The sequence below is a fragment of the Triturus cristatus genome, chromosome 7 (assembly GCF_964204655.1).
Source record: "Triturus cristatus chromosome 7, aTriCri1.1, whole genome shotgun sequence".
NCBI classification, from domain to species: Eukaryota; Metazoa; Chordata; class Amphibia; order Caudata; family Salamandridae; genus Triturus; species Triturus cristatus.
Window position 1 is genome coordinate 377,927,526 of NC_140590.1, and position 20,851 is coordinate 377,948,376.

Here is a 20,851-nt window from a genome sequence, read left to right on the forward strand (position 1 = left end):
CTCCTGCCTTCCAAACCACACATCTGACACCCAGAGGGCAGGCCGACCCTTGCAATGTGCCCTAAAGGTGCTTTTAACCCATCTGTCTGGCACCCAGTAAACAGGTACTCACAAAATGAACACTGGGTAGGCCTTTAATCCAACTACTGGACCCAGAGAGGGAAAGCAACAAGCCTCCACAACATCACCCCACCTCCATGCAGATCACTTTGATACTTAAGGGATGAGGAGGTCCAATGCAGCAAGGTACTTTCGACTCAAGTAACACTCCTGGCAGCATGTTGCTGCTAAGCGCTATCCATTTTATCCCCCTTCTGGCATCTAGACACATCCTGGCAAACATGTCTCACCTTGCAGCATGCTGCGATAGGCAGTCTCGGAGATGGCATAAATGTGTGGTGGCATCTCATGGCGCTTCTTGCCCCGATACATCTCCACAATCTGCTCCGTGTAGATAGGCAGGTTCTTGTATGGGTTGATGACCACACAGAAAAGGCCAGAGTATGTCTGCAAGAGATCAAAGGAAGAGCAATAAGAACACAGAACATTAAGTGGGGGAGGTGTGAAAGTAGGACTGAGAAGAACCTAAAAAGGCTACAAAGTGGCATACATGAATAAGGCTAAGAGGCAACAGAAACTAGAGTTCACCCAGAGATGGGGAAAGAGAACGTGCAACTACAGGGGTTTCTGGACATTGGATCCACATTAGGGAGAAAAAATGTGATACTGAAGACTCAAGCTAGGAGACCAAGAATCTTGGAAGGTTCATTCCCTTGCGGGATGAGGAGAAGATAGTGTCGTTCCATATGGTGGATCTGTGACTGAATGTCGACAGGTATTAATTTGGGAGGAGGAAACAGCGGAACACCAGAGTACTATGAGCCGGGTGTAACACGGACTTCAGGGAGAAGGAGAATAAAAAAGGCAAATGACTTAAGAAAGCTAAACCATTTAACAATAGGAGAGCAGAGAAACAGCCAATCGTAGGACATGGGATCCAATGGTATTGAATGCAGAAGACAGAGGAAGTCAATTGAAGAACCTGGGATCCAGTGACTTCTACTGATTACAATAAAAACAACTGGTAATGACATTACGACTGGCTTTGAAGTCGTAATGTACAGTACTGTAACTTTTTATAATTATACAGTAACAGAGGGAACATTTTTACTTTGCTTCAGGGAAGCAATAAATTTGAACTGTGTGTGCGTGTTGGAGCACACGTGTATGCTCTGAGCAGGTTTGGGAGTAAAAATACTCTTTTTACATAGTCTTCGTTTCAAACATATGCTCAAGGCTCATATAAACCCCATCACTGACCATTAACTTGAAGTAAACACACTGCATTTTAACCCATAATCTTCTTTCTACAGTCTGACCCATAATGCAATCTTCAGAGTCGTATTAGCAAAGGTGCCACACACCCGTCCTTTACAATCAATAGTGCTCTTCGTGTTACCTGTCCAATAGTGACATTCACACAAATCTCATTCAAGAGACATTTTAAATGGGTGGTTGTGGCCAGAGCTGTGTCCTGTCAGACTGTGCAGAGAGCACTGAAATGCAGAGTATGTATTTCCCACGGAGGGCAGTAGTGACGCGCCTCAATCTTAAAATATTACAAGTTCCACTCCCCAGAGGGAAAAAGAAATCTGCTCATGAGGCCTCGAGGGGTCTTCGCCCTTTGTGTTAGAAAAAATATATAATATTTGGGAACCCGTTATCCAAGTACTGTCTAATTTCCCAATTACAGTTGAGTTGTGACATGTATAGTCCCCTGTAATAAGGTAATTATGCAGCTGCTCAACTGTAATCATTGGTTACAGTTGAGTATTTATGTCATAATGCTTGCTGCCAAAGCCAACAGCCAAGGTGAATGACAGATCATGGAATGAGCATTAGTAAAGCTGCAGTTTACGGAACAGAAAATGAGAATTGGCTTTTTGTTCTTCTGATCTGTTTTTCTTAAATGAACAGCAATCACCAGAAAATAAAGATTTATGGCAATGTGTTTATTTTTCGTAACAGAAAAGAAAGAATGCCTCAAGGTGTTACTATTCATTTTGAGCTACAGCCTTACAAAAAAAAAAAAAAAGATTTTACATTAAACTGATTCAAATACATTTCTGCTAACTACATTTTGGTGCGTTTAGTTTCATACTACAGATTTAAAGTTTATTCTTCAAGTCCAAACCACACTATCTCTTTCTTATGAAGGAGCAAAACCCCAAGAATTTAAGATGTTTGTTGGAGGAGTGATGGTACGTGCCCATGTATTGTAAGGCATAACATGCCTCAGGACATACCTTATAAAGATATTGCAAGTCAACTAGTTTACCATGACCTTCTAAAGGAGCTATAGCCTCTGTCTTGTTATTTTACATGGTCATGGGACTCCTCGGTGACTTACAACATCCTTATTACATATGACAGGCAATAGTTAATCCTATATATAATCTCTTTACAGACAACCATGCTAGTTACAACAATCTGCCTGCACTAGGTCTGGAAAGTAGATTGGTAGGGGAGCTTCTGGGATCAGATGCAGCACATGGGGGAAGGGACTGCACAGATACAGCTGAGTGGGTGCAGTTTCCTCCGGCCACTCTGCTGTAAGCTTTCACCACAGGTCAGTGAGGCATGCTTCTGCTGGCCTGCCAGACCAGTGGAGCTGGAAGCTGAGAGAAACCCTCTAACCCGTCCAGTGAAACTAAATTGTGGGGGAAATCTCATCACTTTAGATGGTTGGTTGTTCATAACTGACATCAGTGCCATTGTAAATACAGATATTCCCCTTATAATCCAATGTGGCTCACCTTTGAGGCCACAGGAATAAATTGTGCTCTAGATAAGACTTAATCTGCCACACTGTCATGATGTTCAAATGAGGCAGTCATGCCTGTTGAGCTGGACATGCTGCTGGCTCATGAGGCCTGAAACTCTGTTCTTGCTGAAACACCGGCAGCAGCTTCTAGTACATAATAAACACATGTGGTTTCATTTTTATCGATGCTATGTAGTGTAACAATACAAGTCCATCGCAGTACAAGGACATTTGACATTCCATAAGCTAAAATGGAACTACTTAATAAACGGAATCACAGAACTACTCCTCAATCTAATACTTGTACAGAAGATCAACATAGGGGTGGGCCAAATCCCGCCATCAATAATGCTTCTTAAAGCACTTTCTGTGTGATTACATTAGCTGTAAACTGCAGCTAACGCGGTCTCTAGCCAGACCTATACAGGCAGCTTTTAACCCGAGGTCCTGTGAAAGCGACAGAATCATGTTAAAGGCCCTAAAAAAGGCAGGTGCCGGTGAGTGAAAGGTTGTGTGGCCTAGTGTCAAGGGGGGCGGCAGGCAGCCACTCATGGCTGCGCGACTATCGCTAATCACAGCAAGAGATTAGCAGCATCACCCCAGAGAACCCACTGACCTTCATGAATTCCTAAGTGAGAGAGGCCCCAGCCAACCAAGAGAACGGGTACCTCGGGCTTTCATGAACTAGATAAAGAGAAGCATGAGCCGTTCAGATGAGGTGGAATTCAGTGGTGTAATTAGAGAGAAGCGTCAACCAAGGAGAGAACCTGGACCTCAGTAATACTAATTAAAAGAAGAGGAAAGCAGTCAGTGGACCCAGAGCCCGGGGATTATCAATATTTAAAGAGAAAGAAGCAAGCACCCCATTAGAGGACCTGGGACAATGTGGCAAGTGCTAAACAAAGTAGAGAAATACCCTGTGAGACACACGAGGACCCAGAGATCTTAATTACACAGAGTGAGACTTGGAAATGTGTCAGAACCTGGGGCCCACACAACATTACAAGACAAGAAAGCCCCAGTTATCAAAGCAGGGAGGATCCAGTGATATCAGTAACTACACAGGAGAGCCAATGAGACGAACTAGGACACAACACATGTCATCTACAGGTAAAGAGCACCAGAATCTCTAGAACGAGAGGGTAATTGGCTCAGCAGTGGTTCCAAGGGCAAGAGGGATACGCTGGAACCAATCAAATGGCTGGAGAGCCAGTGAAGTCATTACTTAGGAGGACACACAATCAGTGGTCCTGGGATCCAGGAGCACAATTAATTACAAGGCGAAAAAACTGGACCCAATCAGAGGCCAAGAAACTAAGTCATAAAATGACTGCTCAATGAATGCAACTGTTGCATGGCTAAACACTTATAAGGTCCCAAAAGCGAGACCTATTGGCTATGTCAATGCTTGTTTAACATGGTGTTCCCTTCAGTCAGGCCTGTGTGGATTGCCCACAACACAGCTGTTCTGTCAGAGGCACAAGGCTAACATATGACTGACTCAGCTTTAGTTTTACCTGCTTTTGTTCCTTGCTCTTGTGCCCACCCTGTTGAGACACACATAATGCGAATTTGTAAAGTGCATGTTCCTCCCGAGGAAGCATCCTGGCGCTATATAATATTAAATATATGTTATTGTTAACCCAACTCACTGGCACTCATTTTATCAACCTTTGAAGGATAAAAATGCTTAGCGGGCCCTCTGGGAGTCAAATATATGACCATGAGGTTAAACACAAACTACTGACGTGGATGCATTAGTCTAGTGAGCCAACATACCAGGCCCAAGTAGTCTCACAAAAAACATAAAAATAATTTTAGAAGAAAACAAAAACTTCTCTGACAGGACGGATGTTCCTTTCCCTTTTATTAATCATATAACACATTAGATTTGTAAGCGAATACCTATTTCGAAAACAAATCACAGAATGCAGAATTTCTGTACACTCACAACGTTGTTGTTTAAATCCAGCTGCACCAGTGCATGTGATAGCAGACAGACAGTTTCCTCTTTTGTTCTGTTTTACCAGTTGTTCCTGAGATTGGTGGATAGAATCATTTCAAGAAGACCAAGAAACATGGTTGCACTTTTGATAACACTGAAGATTATTTGACCCCCACACATATGACTAATGAACGAACCCATCAGGACCTCAGGGTACACATCTATTTCTGCAATGGGTGTATTAACCCACTGAGTTATTGTTCCACGCGGCCCTGGGTGATGTGTCGGCATAAGTCCCACTCGCGAGACGCTGGCCTGGCATCAAAGGTGGACCGCTCTGTCTGGGTGATGGTCTGCGCCCTGTCATAACACATGTTTGATGTCATTGTGGAGTCAGGCCGACCTCGAACGCTGAGGGAATGGCGGGCGTGGGAACGTCTGCTGCGCCATCGCTGCGTGGCCTGACTATGGGTGAGTGAGGTGTTTGGGTTACGAGCCTTGGGTTGGAAAAGGCCAGCTACCCCTCAATTAAGGTTGCCTTGGGTCAGTGGAAAAGCAAGTTTGCCGAGGAAGGAAATTGCTCACCCACCCCAGCAAAGCCAGCCACAATTAGACGAACACAGCAGGACCATCACACCCCTCGCCCCGGTGCCACTGCACCTGCGCGTTATTGATAGCTATGCCCATTAGAGGGGCACAGACCAGCTATTATTTACCTGCGTTTGCGCCGAGCGTGACTCATGTTCAGTTTGGCTGCTTATCTGTAGGCTTGTGGCCTAACGGCTAGAGCGGCCTACTTTGAAGCTGGAGAACGAGGTTCGAGTCTGGCGGGAGGCTCAAGCATCCTGTGCTTCTGGGCAAATCACTTGAAAAAATGAATGAATGTATCCGTCTGAAATGCAACTGGTGCTCATGTATAGCGCTCTGACACCTTCGGGTCGAGTTCCCGCTATATAACACTGCAACAAAAACAAACCCTGTGGTAAAAATGGGCCCTTTGGTTGCTGCTTGAATGGTAAAAAACAACAATAGTTAGGGTATGGTGGGCCCCTCAATCCTCTGTGCCACGGTGCCGGTGCCACTGCACCAGCTGCACCAATGGAAGCTACACCCCGGGGAGAGTCTGTCTCAGAGCCTGAGGTGTGACTGACTATCAGGCGGCACAGGCCTGACGCAGATTCGCACGGCGTTTCTGGGGCCTGTCCGCCTCGAGGTCAGGCCAGGGCGAACCAAGTGGTGATGGGAGTGCTTGTTTGCACAGACTAATGAAAGCCAAATCAGTGCAGGGGGATAAAAGAAAGCAAAGCGCCGAGAAATAACAGGTAAACGGGACCTGCTGTCGCCAACAATAACAGTCCCGTGAGAAAAGACGCACTGGCCGGGCCGTCTCAGAGACACAGAGGTGTTGATAGGGCAACTTTGAGCCCCTTAACAAATGTAGCTTAATGAAACACTAAATCACCCTACACATCAACATTTTCTGGTGAGAGGTTGTCACAAATAAATATTTCAATACATCTGCAAAGCTTTTTGCTACTTTGTTGTCCTATATAATAGCATACCCTCATTGTATTCCAGCTAGCTATATTCCTCTTCAAAAACCTGCTGTCAGGTGATCAGTACAGGGTGAGCACATTTAGAAAACCAACAAGCCCGGCTTCTAAAGTGCTCCAGACGCGAGCGAGCTCCTGCCGCGCTAAAGTGAAAGCAAATTTATCACGACGAGACGCAGCGTAGCATGGCGCGCGCGCTTGGCGGGGGTGCGGACCCTTTGAAGTATGATGCCGAGGGCGCCAGTGGGCTGAAGCGCTTCCCCAAACGGATTGCATGGCGGCACGATGCACGTGATTGTGCGCGTGCTCGCCATGCAATCCACTTTTGGGAGCACTTTGAAATGCCCCTCTTACTAGAGTCTCGCATAGCGATTGCGTAAACGCAATAGCTAGGTGAGACCTAAAAAACGGGACCCAATCAGAGGCCAAGAAACTAAGTCATAAAATGATTGACAGGGACAAGCAGGAGCCTATCAGAGGAGTCCGGAGCCACTCACGGGTTAATTAGAAGGAAAGTGAAGTCGCACTCGGCTAGAGGTCACGGGACACAGCGAGGTCACTAAATGTAATGGAGACGAAGTAGCGGCCAATGATAGGGCACGAGGCACAGGAGCCTACCATTAAACTACAACTAGAGCTATAATTACAAGGAAAGGCAAGTGAGAGGCGACGAAGCCGCCCCTGGCCTGACACAATTAACTTCAAGGAAAGGGGCAATTGGAGGACACTGAACCGAGGCTGCTAAAAATGACGAAGACAAATCAATCCGAGGAAACTAGGCCGAGTGAAACAGGCGTTAGGAGAGAGTACAAGTGGACGCCAGCCAGTCATTGGCATTAATTAGAAGCGTTAGGATGGGGGAAGCCAGCAGATCGCCCTGAACTATGCGGCTTCAGTCACTTCCGGTGAGGAGGCACAGAACACAATAGGACGGCAGGCGGCTGTCCGGGCGATCCGTCGGAGTCTGTAAACAGGATCTCCTGGCCCGGGCCCAGCGCAGGTGGGGCCAGGCCTCCTGCAAGGGAGGCGGCCACGTCCGGGCTCTGATCCAGAAGCCGTCCAAATAGGCACGCCACCAAAGAACACACATGTTGTCATACTTTCCCTCAGACACCCCCGGCCCGGGCCCCGTTCGACGGAGCACAAAAGAGCGCTTGTGGGAAGTCTGCGGCATCTGGGGGAAGGGAAGCGGGGGCTGCTATGGCAGACCTCGAATGGGACCCAACATGTCTGTTGCTCCAGCTGAGGAGGGCAGGCAATTAGGAGGGCATGTGGGATGCTGTCTGTTTACAATACGTTCACCGCCTGCCTCCGTGTGTACACATTTAGGGACGCGTGGAAGTGGAATACACACATGCAGCTGCTTCAAAAGTACACGTGCACAAATGCAGATGTACATACCTTCGTGGCAGAGGTAGACTTACATTCATGTCCTTGCGTGATGTGGGAATGTGTATACATCACGCGGGGCGCGCTTGTGTGTACGCATGCTGATTGCGCGTGTATTAGGAGAAACACCAAAGTGGCTGCATTAATTGGTATGTCTAGGTATATGATTGGTGGGTACTTTTGGAACAGGTTTAGGGGTGTGTGTTAGCAAAAATTCACATCATGTCTATCTATGTGGTAGTGTTTGTGTGGGGGGCTGTGCACAGGGAAAGGATGAATGCATACACATGCTGTGTTTGGTAGTAAGTATTTGTGCAGCTGGAGGCAGTTATACCCTTTATTTTTTCATGTAACAGGTATGAGTACGTATGAGAAAGAGAAGGTTTGTACATAATGTACCACAGATGAACAATTTGCACCCGCATGTGTTTGTTTGGATGTGTCTGACAGATGGCTGTAATTGTGTTGGAGGCCAGAATGTGCACACGGTGTATATCTGTAGGAACATACGATCTGTAAGGATCTATGGGTTTGTGTGTGGGCAGTCAGGAGTCTGAGGCAGGCTGGACAGACTTCTAATTTTCAAGATCTTGATTTTCGGTGTCTGGCAACCATGATGAAATCACCTAAAACCTAGCTACTATGTCACGAGACCTGAAGGCCTGGGTCATCCCACGAAACAGAGGGGAGCCTACTGGGAAATTTCAAAACTATTTGCCCCTATCCTTGAATAATTTGATTTGGTTACGATAATGGTTTTCAAGCATCAAAGGGATGGGATGAGCTGTTGGGCCTGGGACTGACGGGCAGCATGGTGACCACTCAAGCGTACAGGAGGCCCCATCCCAAATCTTCAATGCTTGCATTACAGAGATGAGGAATCTCTGGCCTTGCTGTGTTTAAAACAGGGAGTAGGACTGTGTGGAATCTTCTGTAGTTGGAATGCGAGACACCATGTTTTCTTCTTGTGTGTTAGAACAAGGTCTATCAAGTTGCCAGCCATATGCATAGGATCTTTTCAGAGTTTGCTTAAACCCATTGCTTGAAAGTTATCTAACTTGTGTTGTCTGTTCATCCCTGGGTAAACAGGCACTAATCCCCTGGTAGGAGGATTTTCTTGGTATTTTTGTAGGTTAGTGGTCAGAAATAAAGTGTTAGGTCGAAGATTTGAAGGTTTGAAAAATATCCTTTTAAGTGTATGGAGAATTTGGCATGGAGGCTTGAAAATCCTCACACCATTCCTACTCCGCTGTCTGCGAGCCAGGTTTTGCTCAGTTGTAGCAGCCGACATTCAGTGTTAACTTTCAGATGACGGGAGTCAAGAAGAGTTTGTTGGACGAGTCAGGTCAGCTTAACCTGGAGGCGTCAGGTCTGTCGGGAGGCGGAGCTTTTATCCGTGCAGCTGCAGGACAGTGCTGTGGTGGATACAAGGCTGTATCCAGCTCTCACGTTCTGCATTTAAGGATTTAATTCCGTGGTGCCTTCTGGCATTTCCAGTAGGTCCTATCGCACGTTCAGATGGTTGTTGCCCCTAGTCTCCTGTTTAGTAGCTGCATCTACTGACTAGGTTATACGTTTTTGGTCATGAGTCTGGCTGGTTCTATTTACCTAGGTGTGTTTCAGTAGTTTCTGTTTTGACTTTGAACTTCTAGTGAAGGTACAGGTTTGAAGGTTTGTGTTGAAGGTTTCCTTTGATCTGTCAGACCCCCCCCTCCAGACCTGAAATGATACTGTGCCCAACGGGGCTGTGGGGCAGAGGTGTGATCGGAAGGTATTGACATCTGTGGGTACACGATGGCTGCCAGCTGTTCCAATGGGCTAGTGACCTTGATGCCAGATCAAGCTCAAGAATAAGCTTGCTGCACAAGGCCTTCTGGGAAAAAAAAAAAACATCACACAAGATGTGCACCAGGTCTTTGTTCTAATCGTAGATGATGCTTAAAAAACAAAGAATAAGAGGGGCATCTCTTACTCTAGCCCACTCCGCGCATTTCAAATTCTCCTTCTGAGAGGTCATGTGATCAGGGAATGGCAGACCTGGCTTGTCGTAGAAGGAGCCACATTAACTGTGGAGGAGGCGTGAAGGGGCATGTTCTTTAAAATGTCAAAACCGTCCCGTTAACTCAGGAATGTAGTGGGGGTCGGTGTAGGTGTGGCCAGCACTGGAGCACTCTGCTCATTACCTGTGGGGGAGAGGGGGCTGTTTACAACTTCCATGGGCAAAATCACCGGAGATCAGAGCATTCCCAGCGCACCTCTTTGTGAGAGTAGACATTCTCCCATTATCACAAATGTCAACATTTTGAGAAATCGAAGAACACAATATGGGCTGTCAAGGCGTGTGTTACAGGATGCCTCTATCCGTGAGCTGATTACCAAAAAAGGACAGCCTCTCAGCATTTGCACAGTATGGATAAAATGTATACATGTTAGATAAAATTATATCAACTTCTAGAGTTCATCCAAATGACTGAACATGGCAACATTCACCGGGTTGGGGGGTTCTGTTTTGGGGGATATGGATATGCACAAATGGAGAGCCTGGTAATGCTTCCCTGCTGTGGAATGGAACAATGTGATGGGAAGGACTCAGTAAAAGCAACACTCATTTACTTACATCTCTTTAAAAAGCATAATGTCCCACGGCTTTAACTTGGGATGGCCCTGAAATAAATTGGCTCTGACTGTAGTACTGCTGCAACGAGATCTGGTGTCGCTCCAATGTGAGCATTGTGATGTAGGACAAGCCAGCCCTCAACCACAGTGCCTAGCGTAAGACGATCCAACCGGTAAAATAGACGGAAGGCGCCTGCACTGACAGCGAGTCCAGGAACAGCCAGTTTCTGGGCCTTGCACTTGGCAGTGGTCCGGCTGCTAGCAATGAAAGAAGGATCCAAGGGATACTGAGCAGACTCCCTGCGAAAGGGATGAAGGCTGGTAATCTGAATCAACGGTATCCAGTGATCCAGGGATCCAACGAGCACATCCTAGCATGGGAGCGTCCATACTTGTTCAGCTGGGGAGTGTGCTCAGGGGGGCATTTTGGTTTAAACCGGTCTAGGGAAAGTCTTGAGCCAATGACCCGAGATTCAAAGATCCCAAGGGTGACCGTTACTTAGAGAATGGCCACCACCCACAACCAACTGTGTACGCTGGGACAGCAGCAACGGCACTGGACAACAACTATGCTCTAGTATCACAGGCCTCATTCCCACTGTACTGTAGAATTAATAGGTGCCGCCTACAGCAGATGAGATCGCAAAGTGCTCTGGTTGCCACCGAGGTCTTTACAGAGAGCCTAGTTGAAACAGCAGGAGTTGTAGTTTGGTCTCTTGTCGGATGTGTTTGCTGTGGTTCTTAGTAATCGGAGATGAGCTCTAATCCGGGTGCAGTGAACTTGTTGCGGCGCTTAAGCAGACGTTTCAGAAAGGTGCGTGAAGATATGATCCAGCAGGCGGGTCCCCTACCATCTTCTTTGCCATTGGTTTGATTACTCCAGGTTTTTAAGGCTTTCTGAAAGTGAGCTGAATTGGCTGTAAATTGGTCTCAATAATACAGAAATTGAATGCCAGAGCTTGGCCGACTGCACTAAGAATGGGCTCCTGCCAGTGCAAGACTTTTGGTGAAATCCCTAACAGCAATAAGCACATTACAGTAGGTAGTAACTGCATAACGGGCAATAAGGTATGTAGGTACATGTACTGCATAACAGGTAGTAAGGTATGTATGTACGTGTACTGCATTACAGGTAGTAAGGTATGTATGTACGTGTGCTGCATAACGGGTAGTAAGGTATGTATGTACATGTACTGCTTAACAGGTAGTAAGGTAGGTATGTACGTGTACTGCATAACAGGTAGTAAGGTATGTATGTATGTATGTGTACTGCATAACAGGTAGTAGGTATGTATGTACGTGTACTGCATAACAGGTAGTAAGGTATGTATGTACGCGTGCTGCATAACGGGTAGTAAGGTATGTATGTACGTGTTTGTGTAGTGTAAACCTAGCAAAAGGCAGGGGAGGCTGCACCAAGTCAAAGGCAGAGATACAGTAAACGAGTGGCTCGGGTGATTGCTGGGCTGGAGAGTGGCAGTGGTCTGTTCCTGTGACATCATGCAGTAATCTTTAAAGAGCCGCGTCTTCAGTGTGGGGGTGGTCCTGGTGGATACAGGGATGCTGCTCCAGGTCCTGGGTGCATAGATGGAGAAGGACAGTCAATAAACACTGGAGAAACGAAGGATAAGGTTTGTGGTGCAGAAGGACCATCACTGCCCCGAGATTTAAAGGTGCTACGTACTGCTGTTATTAGAAGATATTTGAAATCCAGGCAAGATCGCCGAATGGCATAGTGGTAATCTGGGCAAAGCAGTAATTTACCACCAACGGTATTTCTACATAATAAGACCCCAGGCGCTTAACATGTCAAACATCAAAACTGTCCTGGATCAAAGACAAGGAATCCTTTAAAAAACGCAAACCCTCGTGGACATGCATAAACACATACATCTAAATCACTTATTTGAAATAACCAGAGATTTCCACAAACTCCGCTTTTTAGCCCCGAGGTATGGCCTACCCCCTACAAGCAACGCACTATCAACATGGATTTCAACACCTACTTCATCGTTATGCAGACTGTGCCGTGGGCATGAAGAAACACTCTTGCCCATACTATACATCTGCCCAAACTTACAATCCAAACCTAAAACGTTCTTAAGCAACATCTTTAACACCTCAAGGTATCAGGACATGCTCTCCCGCCCTTCTTTTCTGCTTACAAGGCTCGAGCGCTCAGACAAAAGCCTGCTTGACAAAGTGCATCACCCATGCAGAGAGATTGCCTAAATTGGGGTCCGCAAAAGCGTGATACATACAAGCATTTACAAAAAGCATACACACATTGACATGCGCCCTGTGGCACTTTTCAAGTACATAGCACTTTAACTGCATGGCGCTGCACCATTATCGGATGACCACTGCAACAGATTAATGGTAGCGTTGCCCACTACACACACAATCAGTCGGCAGAAAAGTGGCGGCTACGCCCGATGCAATGTAGTAGGGCTGCAGGAGGGGGGGGGGGGGACATAAATGGGTATATATATCACACAAACCTCCTCCAAAGAAAGAGAAGAGGCCGCTGTAGGGGAAACCATGGAGGCATCTTTATTCAGTAACACACAGGATGGCGAATGCATTTCGGCTTTGAATTAGCCTTCTTCAGCGCCAGGGGGGTTCACAGGATGTTGGCGCCATCATGGATTTAAATATCCTGCCACATCCTGATAGGTGGTGTTCCGCTCCGCCCCCAAAGTAAGTACCTTTGCTCACCAGCTGTAGAACGCCTGATGCGTGATGACTAGAGGTCCCAGAAGGCTTTGTTTACTCCAGGGTTGGTAATGCGGGGGTGGTTAAATGTAAATGCCGGATGTAGGGCACCACGATGTTGCTCAACCCCATTGTCTGTGTGCCCCTCGAACTCCGACGTCTCCTTGGGTCCCCAAACCGCATCATATATAGATATATATACTATATATACGCATAAATTACGACTTACGTAGCGCTGCATCCACTCAGTGTTCCTCCTCTCCAGATCCTTGACTGGTGAACACTGCACAGACTCCCAGTGGCCTGAGCTGGTTTGCCGCTCAGACAGTACCTTGAAGCCTGTGGCTTTTCTCAACCCGGCTATACAACACAGCCGGGTGGAAAAATGCTACCTGTGCATGACGGTTTGGCTGGCCTGAAATGGCCGACCAAACTGTTATGCACACTGAGTAGTGCCCACAACTCCTCCTGTTGAGTGGCCCAGATGGGCATTGTCGCCTGAAACTCAACTCTGACAAGACAGAGATCCTCATATCTACTCCCTCCGCCTGGGACGACTCTTGGTGGCCTGCCACCCGGGGAGACGCACCCACACCTACCAACCACGCACGCAACCTGGGTTTCATCCTGGTCTCATCGCTCTCAATGACCCAGCAGGTCAACGCCGTCTTCTCCTCCTGCTTCAACACCCTCCACATGCTCCGTAAGATCTACAGATGGATCCACACCGGAACCAGAAGGACGGTCACACAGGCCCTCGTCAGCAGCAGACTGGACTACGGCAACGCCCTCTACACAGGAACCACGATCAAACTCCAAAAGAGGCTCTAACGCATACAGAACGCCTCCGCACGCCTCATCCTCAACCAGGCGCGCAACGCCCATTGGACTCAAAGGGCTTCAGCCACCCCGTTGTGTTTGGCTGCCCGGGATGAGACCGCTTTCCGGGCATACACACAGCCGCACCCGAGTACTTCACAGGTCTTTAAAAGACCTTTTGCTTGTTAATGAGGCTTTGATGGTTTTCACCCCTGCTTAGAGCCCCTGCAGCTCCACTCTGACTTTTGCTTGAAGAATCAGCCCCCCCCCCCTGAAATCTTTTCTTAGCCCCCACCGAAATTTGACTCTTGTTGCGCCTCTGACCTCAACACACCCCACCACACCCACATCACTGGCTTCCAGTCAACAAGAGGATCACCTTCAAGCTCCTCGCCCACAAAGCACTACACAATGCCGGTCCAGCTTTCCTCAACAAGCGTTTCACCTTCTACACCTCGAACCGCCAGCTTCGCTACGCCGACCTCGCCACCGTCCCACGCATCCACAGGACCTCCACCGGCGGCAGATCTTTCTCCTACCTCACGGCCAAGACATGGAACACCCTCCCCACACAGCTGCGACAGACCCGGGACCTGCTGGTGACTTCAAGACCTGGCTGTTCGAGCAGTAACTGCACCGCCACCCCCCGCTCAGCGCCTTGAGACCCTCACGGGTGATTAGTGCGCTCTACAAATAGGTGATTGATTGATTCCCTATGTTAGCATGAGCACATTGCAGACTGTTCGCTGCAGAATCCCTGCAACACTCCTCCTGAAGCTCAGGAGGAAGGTCTGCCCCACTGCTCACTGTTGCTTCTGCTGGGTAGCAGAGACGACGGTGAAAAAGACAATGATTATGAAATTATTTTATTATCATTTTATTTTTCACCGTTGGCTCTGCTGGGTAGCAGCAGTGGGGCGACGCTCCTCCGCCATAGCGGAGGAGCCGCCCCAGAGTGGCCATTGAACAGCCTTATTGCACTTGAGTGCACTTTAAACTTTCAGCTCACATCCGAGTGCATTTATGATCGAACTAAGATCCACACCTTGTGGACGCAGCCGCGCGGCACCTTTCAAGCACGCGGCCCTTTAACAGGCTCCGCTGCTGCTAACGTCTAATGACCGCGCCGTCCACATTTCTGACGTTCAATCCGCCCTGAGAGCAGTTACCACGCACCCCGATTTCATCGGAGTGCACCTCAGACTTGAACTATAGGCCCCGTTGGGTACTTGGCGCAAGCCTCGCTGAACCCTTAAGAATGAATCTTTTGATCGCCTGGCATTGGCTGACAGGACTTTCACCGCAATGGCTCAATGGAAATAGGTACCGTAGCCTCTTTGGTAGTTTTGGACATCTTGCACACCTTCGAAGAGACTTAACCGAACAGGTCTTTAACGCTCACCTTGGCTTGGCACTGGCCGATTACTTATTGTTTCGAACCCCTTTGTTATTTCTGTTTTTATATCTACTGTTTCTGTGACGTAGGGTTTTAATTAACTGCACCATGATCAATTCAAAACTGTCCTTTGACCTGCTGTCGGAATCCGTCACAAATGACTGTGGCCCAGGAGCATCCCACGGGACCCATGTTCCAGTCTGTCTGTGGAGCGAGGGCTGTTGGGTAGCAGGTCAGGGGCTGAATCTTCCATCTTTCTGGAACTCGAGTTCCCTTTGGTTTGGACCTGTCCTCCGCAGGGTCCGAAACATACCTACTGGTCACCCTCTTCCAATCCCATTCAGCTTCCTTTCCCTCGCAGCCTCTCTTCTGTCTATTCGCGCACTACAAAAACAAGTTGCTTGGTTTTCTTTCTTTGAATGGTCTCTATTGTGCGCTGTTTCACATATACATTATGATATTTCCTCATTATCTATGTAAATGCTACTTTCCCAATGGGCCGAAGTGTGTCAAATAAAACTTGAACTAATATACTAAAGGTTGGGAGAATGCAAACCAGGCTGGTTGGCGCGGTAATCAGACTTGTTTTACTGACACTCGACTGACTGCACCGGCCTGCAGTGGAAAGAAGAAACCCCATAGGCCTGCCTTCGACTGTGGGGTGCCAGCGTCACCCAGAAGCTCCCGGCCTACTGACTTCATGGGAAGGGCGGCACCACCACCCACCCCGAGGTAATGCGCCATTCCTTAGGGGGCGCCACCCACGGGCTCGCCCGCCGTCCCTGGCAGCCGATCAGAGTCGTGCCTGGAGCTGCCCATTAATCGGTGTTATTACATGAGGAGGTTCGCGCCGGGACTCGAGAGATCCCGCCGCTTCTTCTTTGTCGCTCTTTGTTTTGAACATGAAAGTAAAACCAGAGGATTGCGAAAAGGTGAGGGCGGGACACAGAGAGAAGGGGGGATAACAATACAAAAAGGCAATGTGTGTCCTCACACTCCGAGCACAGAACAAACCACGGCAAGGGAAGCTTGTGCACACCAGGACAACAGCGCATCGGAGGGAAGGACAGTATGTGCTCGAAGACAATAGTGTGCCACTGAAAGGGGTATTATAAACCACACACAACCTACACCTCTCATGGGGGCTGTCGGAGTGCGCTACAGGACAAAGGGAACGGGGTGTTCTACTCCTGCGGCCCATGAGCCAGGCCCCATTAGGATTCATCACCCAAGTCTGCCATAGCCAACTTGGCACTGTTCAAAATGGAGTCTGGGTGTGCCGCGCCCACTCGCACCTGCGTCAGAAGCAGAATGTGACCGTTTCAGTCTGAAACTTGGCAGTTTACTCTTTTCTAAAGGGTACGCGATCCAAAGAGGATTATAGATCCCCTAAGACTAGAGTACCGCTTCCCAGGGCAGCAGTACGTGCCCTCCATGACTCACTGCAGTACTGAAGGGGCTCTATGCCCCGTGCAAGACAGCAGCACTGCGCCGTTCTCCACTGCACTACTGACAGGGAATAGAAACGCCCGGGCGGCGCTGCACTAGCGTGTTCCACGGAGGGGGCTGCCATGGAGAGCGGGGCTGCACTAGCATGCTCCACCAAGGGGGCAGTTATGCGCCATGTATATAGCGGTGCTGCACTAGCGTGTTCCTCCGAGGGGACTGCCATGCGCCATGGAGAGAGGCGCCAGGGCCGGTTTAGCGCTGGTGGCGCCAGTGCGACAATGTTTGTTTGCGCCCCCCCAATGACCACCTCCACCAGGGATTCTCTCACTTTCACCCTTTAACAGTGACCAAGTCACCATAACCACAGTCTCTCAGATGCATTGAATTAGTTATATAGCGCCACTCATACCAGTGTAGGGTGTCCGAGCACTTTGCATCACACACACATTACACAGAGACAATCAATCATATGTGTGTAACTCCGTGTATAGGAAATGTTACATAAGCCAAAGGACTGAAAGTGTAGGCGTCACATGTCATCCATACCGGTAGGCAGTATAGTTTAAGAGTGCTTGGTGTGGAGAAGAACAAGAAACAGCATAGTTGGGAGTTTTCTTTAATAATAAGAATCGATTTCTAGACAAATTAATCCTTTTTGCAACATTAATCAATGTTCTAATGTATACTTTGCAGTGTGTATGCAGTTCTAGGATGAAAGTTAATAGCTCACTATTATATATTAGGACTTTAAGTTATAAATTGCAAGTAACAAAAGGATGTCTCTTTTGAAAGCAGTAACCTGCTGATCTGTTTATATCATACGCACTCTGTAATCTACTTTGTACACGTTCTTTGCAGCAGGCATATTAACCCTCTGCACTAACTTCACCTAAGTCAAAACCTCAACTTTACAAAACCGTGATCTCTCTCCAGGAAGATAATTAATCACACGAGTTTTCTTGACATTTATGTGAGGCCTGGTACTAAACTTTCAAACACGGCGCCCCCAGGAAGCCAGCACCTGGTGCGGTGGCACCGGTCGCACCACCCTAAAGCCGGCCCTGAGTGGCTCCACGCTAGCTTGTTCCACCGAGGGGGCAGTTATGCGCAGTGCTGTAAATGGGGGGGAAATAGTGCAGGTACTCATTTAAATGTGGCGAGTGGGCGGGGCTTGGAGGTGGGGCTTAGGAGAAGAAGGCATGCCGATACTTCTCGACTTCTATATTACTTGCAGCACATACCAAAACACATGAGAAATGTCTTTCACTAAACAAAGAAGGTTTATTCACTCATTGCACAAGGAAAGCCAAACGCGGAGATATATTAACATTTCCTTGTTTTTTTAATATGTGCAACATCAATACTGTTAATTGCTGTTGCTTGGCACAATACTATATATTCTCCAACGACACAGAAAGAAACAAGCAGACGTGCACACACAAGCATTCCACACATTTCCTCTGATTTATCTTCCATAAGTGTCTCTATTCTCTCCCCCTTTCTCTCGTATTTCTCTCACACAAAAACAATCACAGGCAAGCAGACAGGCATAAGAAGACACTTAACAAAAGAATCAGGTGGGATTAAAGCAATTTGAACCTGGTTACCTCCCACAGCTTTCTTAATAGCGCTGTCACCGGCAGCCTCGATTTCTGTGTTTGCGTGATGGTGAACACCCCGACGGTATGCAGATGAGCCCAAGCTGAATAGATCAGCGGGGGGTCGGCTCAGGTCTACAGAGGTGCCTGGGCTGTCCGAGACAGATCGCCAGCACCAGCGTTTCATGAGTACCAGTATTCTCCTCGGCAGTAGAGAAGTGCCTGTACTCAGAGAGATAAAACTAAGAAGTGCCGGTACTCAGTACCGGTGAGTACCGGCCCATTTAAAGCACTGGTTATGCGCCATGTATAGCGCAACGGCGTTGCACTCGCGTGTTCCACAGAGGGAGCAGTTATGCGCCATGGAGAGCGGCGCTGCACTATTGTGTTCCCCAGAGGGGGCTGCCATGCGCCATGGAGAGCGGCGCTGCACTAGCGTGTTCCACTGAGGGGACTGCCATGTGTCATGGAGAGCGACGCTGCGCTAGTGTGTTCCACCGAGGGGGCAGTTATACACCATGTATAGCGCAGCAGCGCTGCACTAGCGTGTTCCACCGAGAGGGCAGGTATGCGCCATGGAGAGCGGCACTGCACTAGCGAGTTCCACCAAGGGGGCAGTTATGCACCATGGAGAGCGGCGCTGCACTAGCGTGTTCCACCGAGGTGGCAGTTATGTGCCATGTATATAGCGGCGCTGCACTAGCATGTTCCACCAAGGGGACTGCCATGTGCCATGGAGAGCAGCGCTGCACTAGCGTGTTCCACCGAGGTGGCAGTTATGTGCCATGTACGTAGCGGCGCTGCACTAGCATGTTCCACCAAGGGGACTGCCATGCGCCATGGAGAGCGGCGCTGCACTAGCGTGTTCCACCGAAGGGGCAGTTATGTGCCATGTATAGCGCAGCGGCGCTGCAATCGCGTGTTTCACAGAGGGAGCAGTTATGCACCATGGAGAGTGGCGCTGCACTAGCGTGTTACCCAGAGGGGGCTGCCATGCGCCATGGAGAGCGGCACTGCACTAGCGTGTTCCACTGAGGGGACTGCCATGTGCCATGGAGAGCAACGCTGCGCTAGTGTGTTCCACCGAGGGGGCAGTTATGCACCATGTATAGCGCAGCAGCGTTGCACTAGCATGTTCCACCGAGGGGGCAGTTATGCGCCATGGAGAGCGGCACTGCACTAGCGAGTTACCCGGAGGGGGCTGCCATGCACCATGGAGAGTGGCGCTGCACTAGCGTGTTCCACCGAGGGGGCAGTTATGCGCCATGTATATAGCGGCGCTGCACTAGCGTGTTCCACTGAGGGGACTGCCATGCACCATGGAGAGCAGTGCTGCACTAGCGTGTTCCACCGAGGTGACAGTTATGTGCCATGTATATAGCGGCGCTGCACTAGCATGTTCCACCGAGAGGACTGCCATGCGCCATGGAGAGCGGCGCTGCGCTAGCGTGTTCCACCGAAGGGGCAGTTATGTGCCATGTATAGCGCAGCGGTGCTGCACTAGCGTGTTCCACCAAGAGAGCAGTTGTGTACCATGGAGAGCGGAGCTGCACTAGCGTGTTCCACGGAGGGGGCTGCCATGCGCCATGGAGAGTGGCGCTGCGCTATTGAAAGGTTGCAGACTGTTGGATAACAGCACTGCCCAGCAGTGCAGCACTGAAGAGGGTGCTATGTACCCCTGATGGAAATATAAACCACTGGCTGGCAGTGCTGCTGTACCGGCAAGAAAATAACACTTCAAATGCACCAACGGGGGCAAGCGGGAGCATTATGCACTGCTACACTGATGGAGATGGCCCTCTAGGCGCACAACTGCATTGCCCTGTAACACTGGTGGGAGCAATTATGCGCAATGAACAGCAGCACTGCACTTGTGGCAGGGTGATGAACCCCCCCCGGGCGGAAGCGCTGCACTGCGGTACTCCACCGAAGAAGGTATAAGGGATGAACCCCTTATGTCAGTGCTGAACTGCTGACACGGAAGTGAAACCTCTGAATGACAGCGCTGCACTACGATACACAGCACACATCACGGACAGCAGCACTGAACTACTGACGTGGAGCTGAAACCGTGGTGGGCAGCACTGCTGCCTAGGCGTAGGCGCTCCTGTACATCAGCGCTGCTTCACTGATAGGCAACTGGACACTGCACCAGAGCAGTGGTCGGTACACACCCCAGGCACCAGCACCGTACTACAGGCGCTCGGACCGCCCTGTTGTCAGATGTTTCCCCATTCACATGCGTGCAGCTCACTCCATCGATTCTGCGGCTCCGGACAGGAGGACCCCAGGCGTGGGTTTGCTTACTGGGAGTTTATTTATTTGAAAGGTTTTATATAGCGCTGGCTAGACCCGGAAGTATCAGAGCGCTTTACAGGAATATCAGACCATAGTTACAGGTTACATCGTTACAAAGGTTACACGGTTATTAGAGCATAGCTACATAGTTACATGTTCAGTCGAGACAAACAATAAGGGCATATGCGTAAGGGAAAAAGCAGGCAAGGGGAGCGATTCAGGAGGGAGGGGGTAGGAGATGGGGAAGTA

General features: G+C 48.9%; 1 protein-coding gene across 5 annotated transcripts in view; it reads right to left on the reverse strand.

The window, feature by feature from the left end:
* The window catches only part of LOC146809721 (uncharacterized), a 614,997-nt gene that overhangs the window by 264,820 nt on the left and 329,326 nt on the right, over positions 1 to 20,851 (reverse strand). For all 5 annotated transcript variants that reach the window (XM_085616561.1, XM_085616559.1, XM_085616558.1 and 2 more), the window contains exon 3: positions 351 to 507. In XM_085616561.1, the coding sequence (XP_085472687.1) occupies positions 351 to 507 (157 nt within the window). The remainder of the gene's footprint in view (positions 1 to 350; positions 508 to 20,851) is intronic.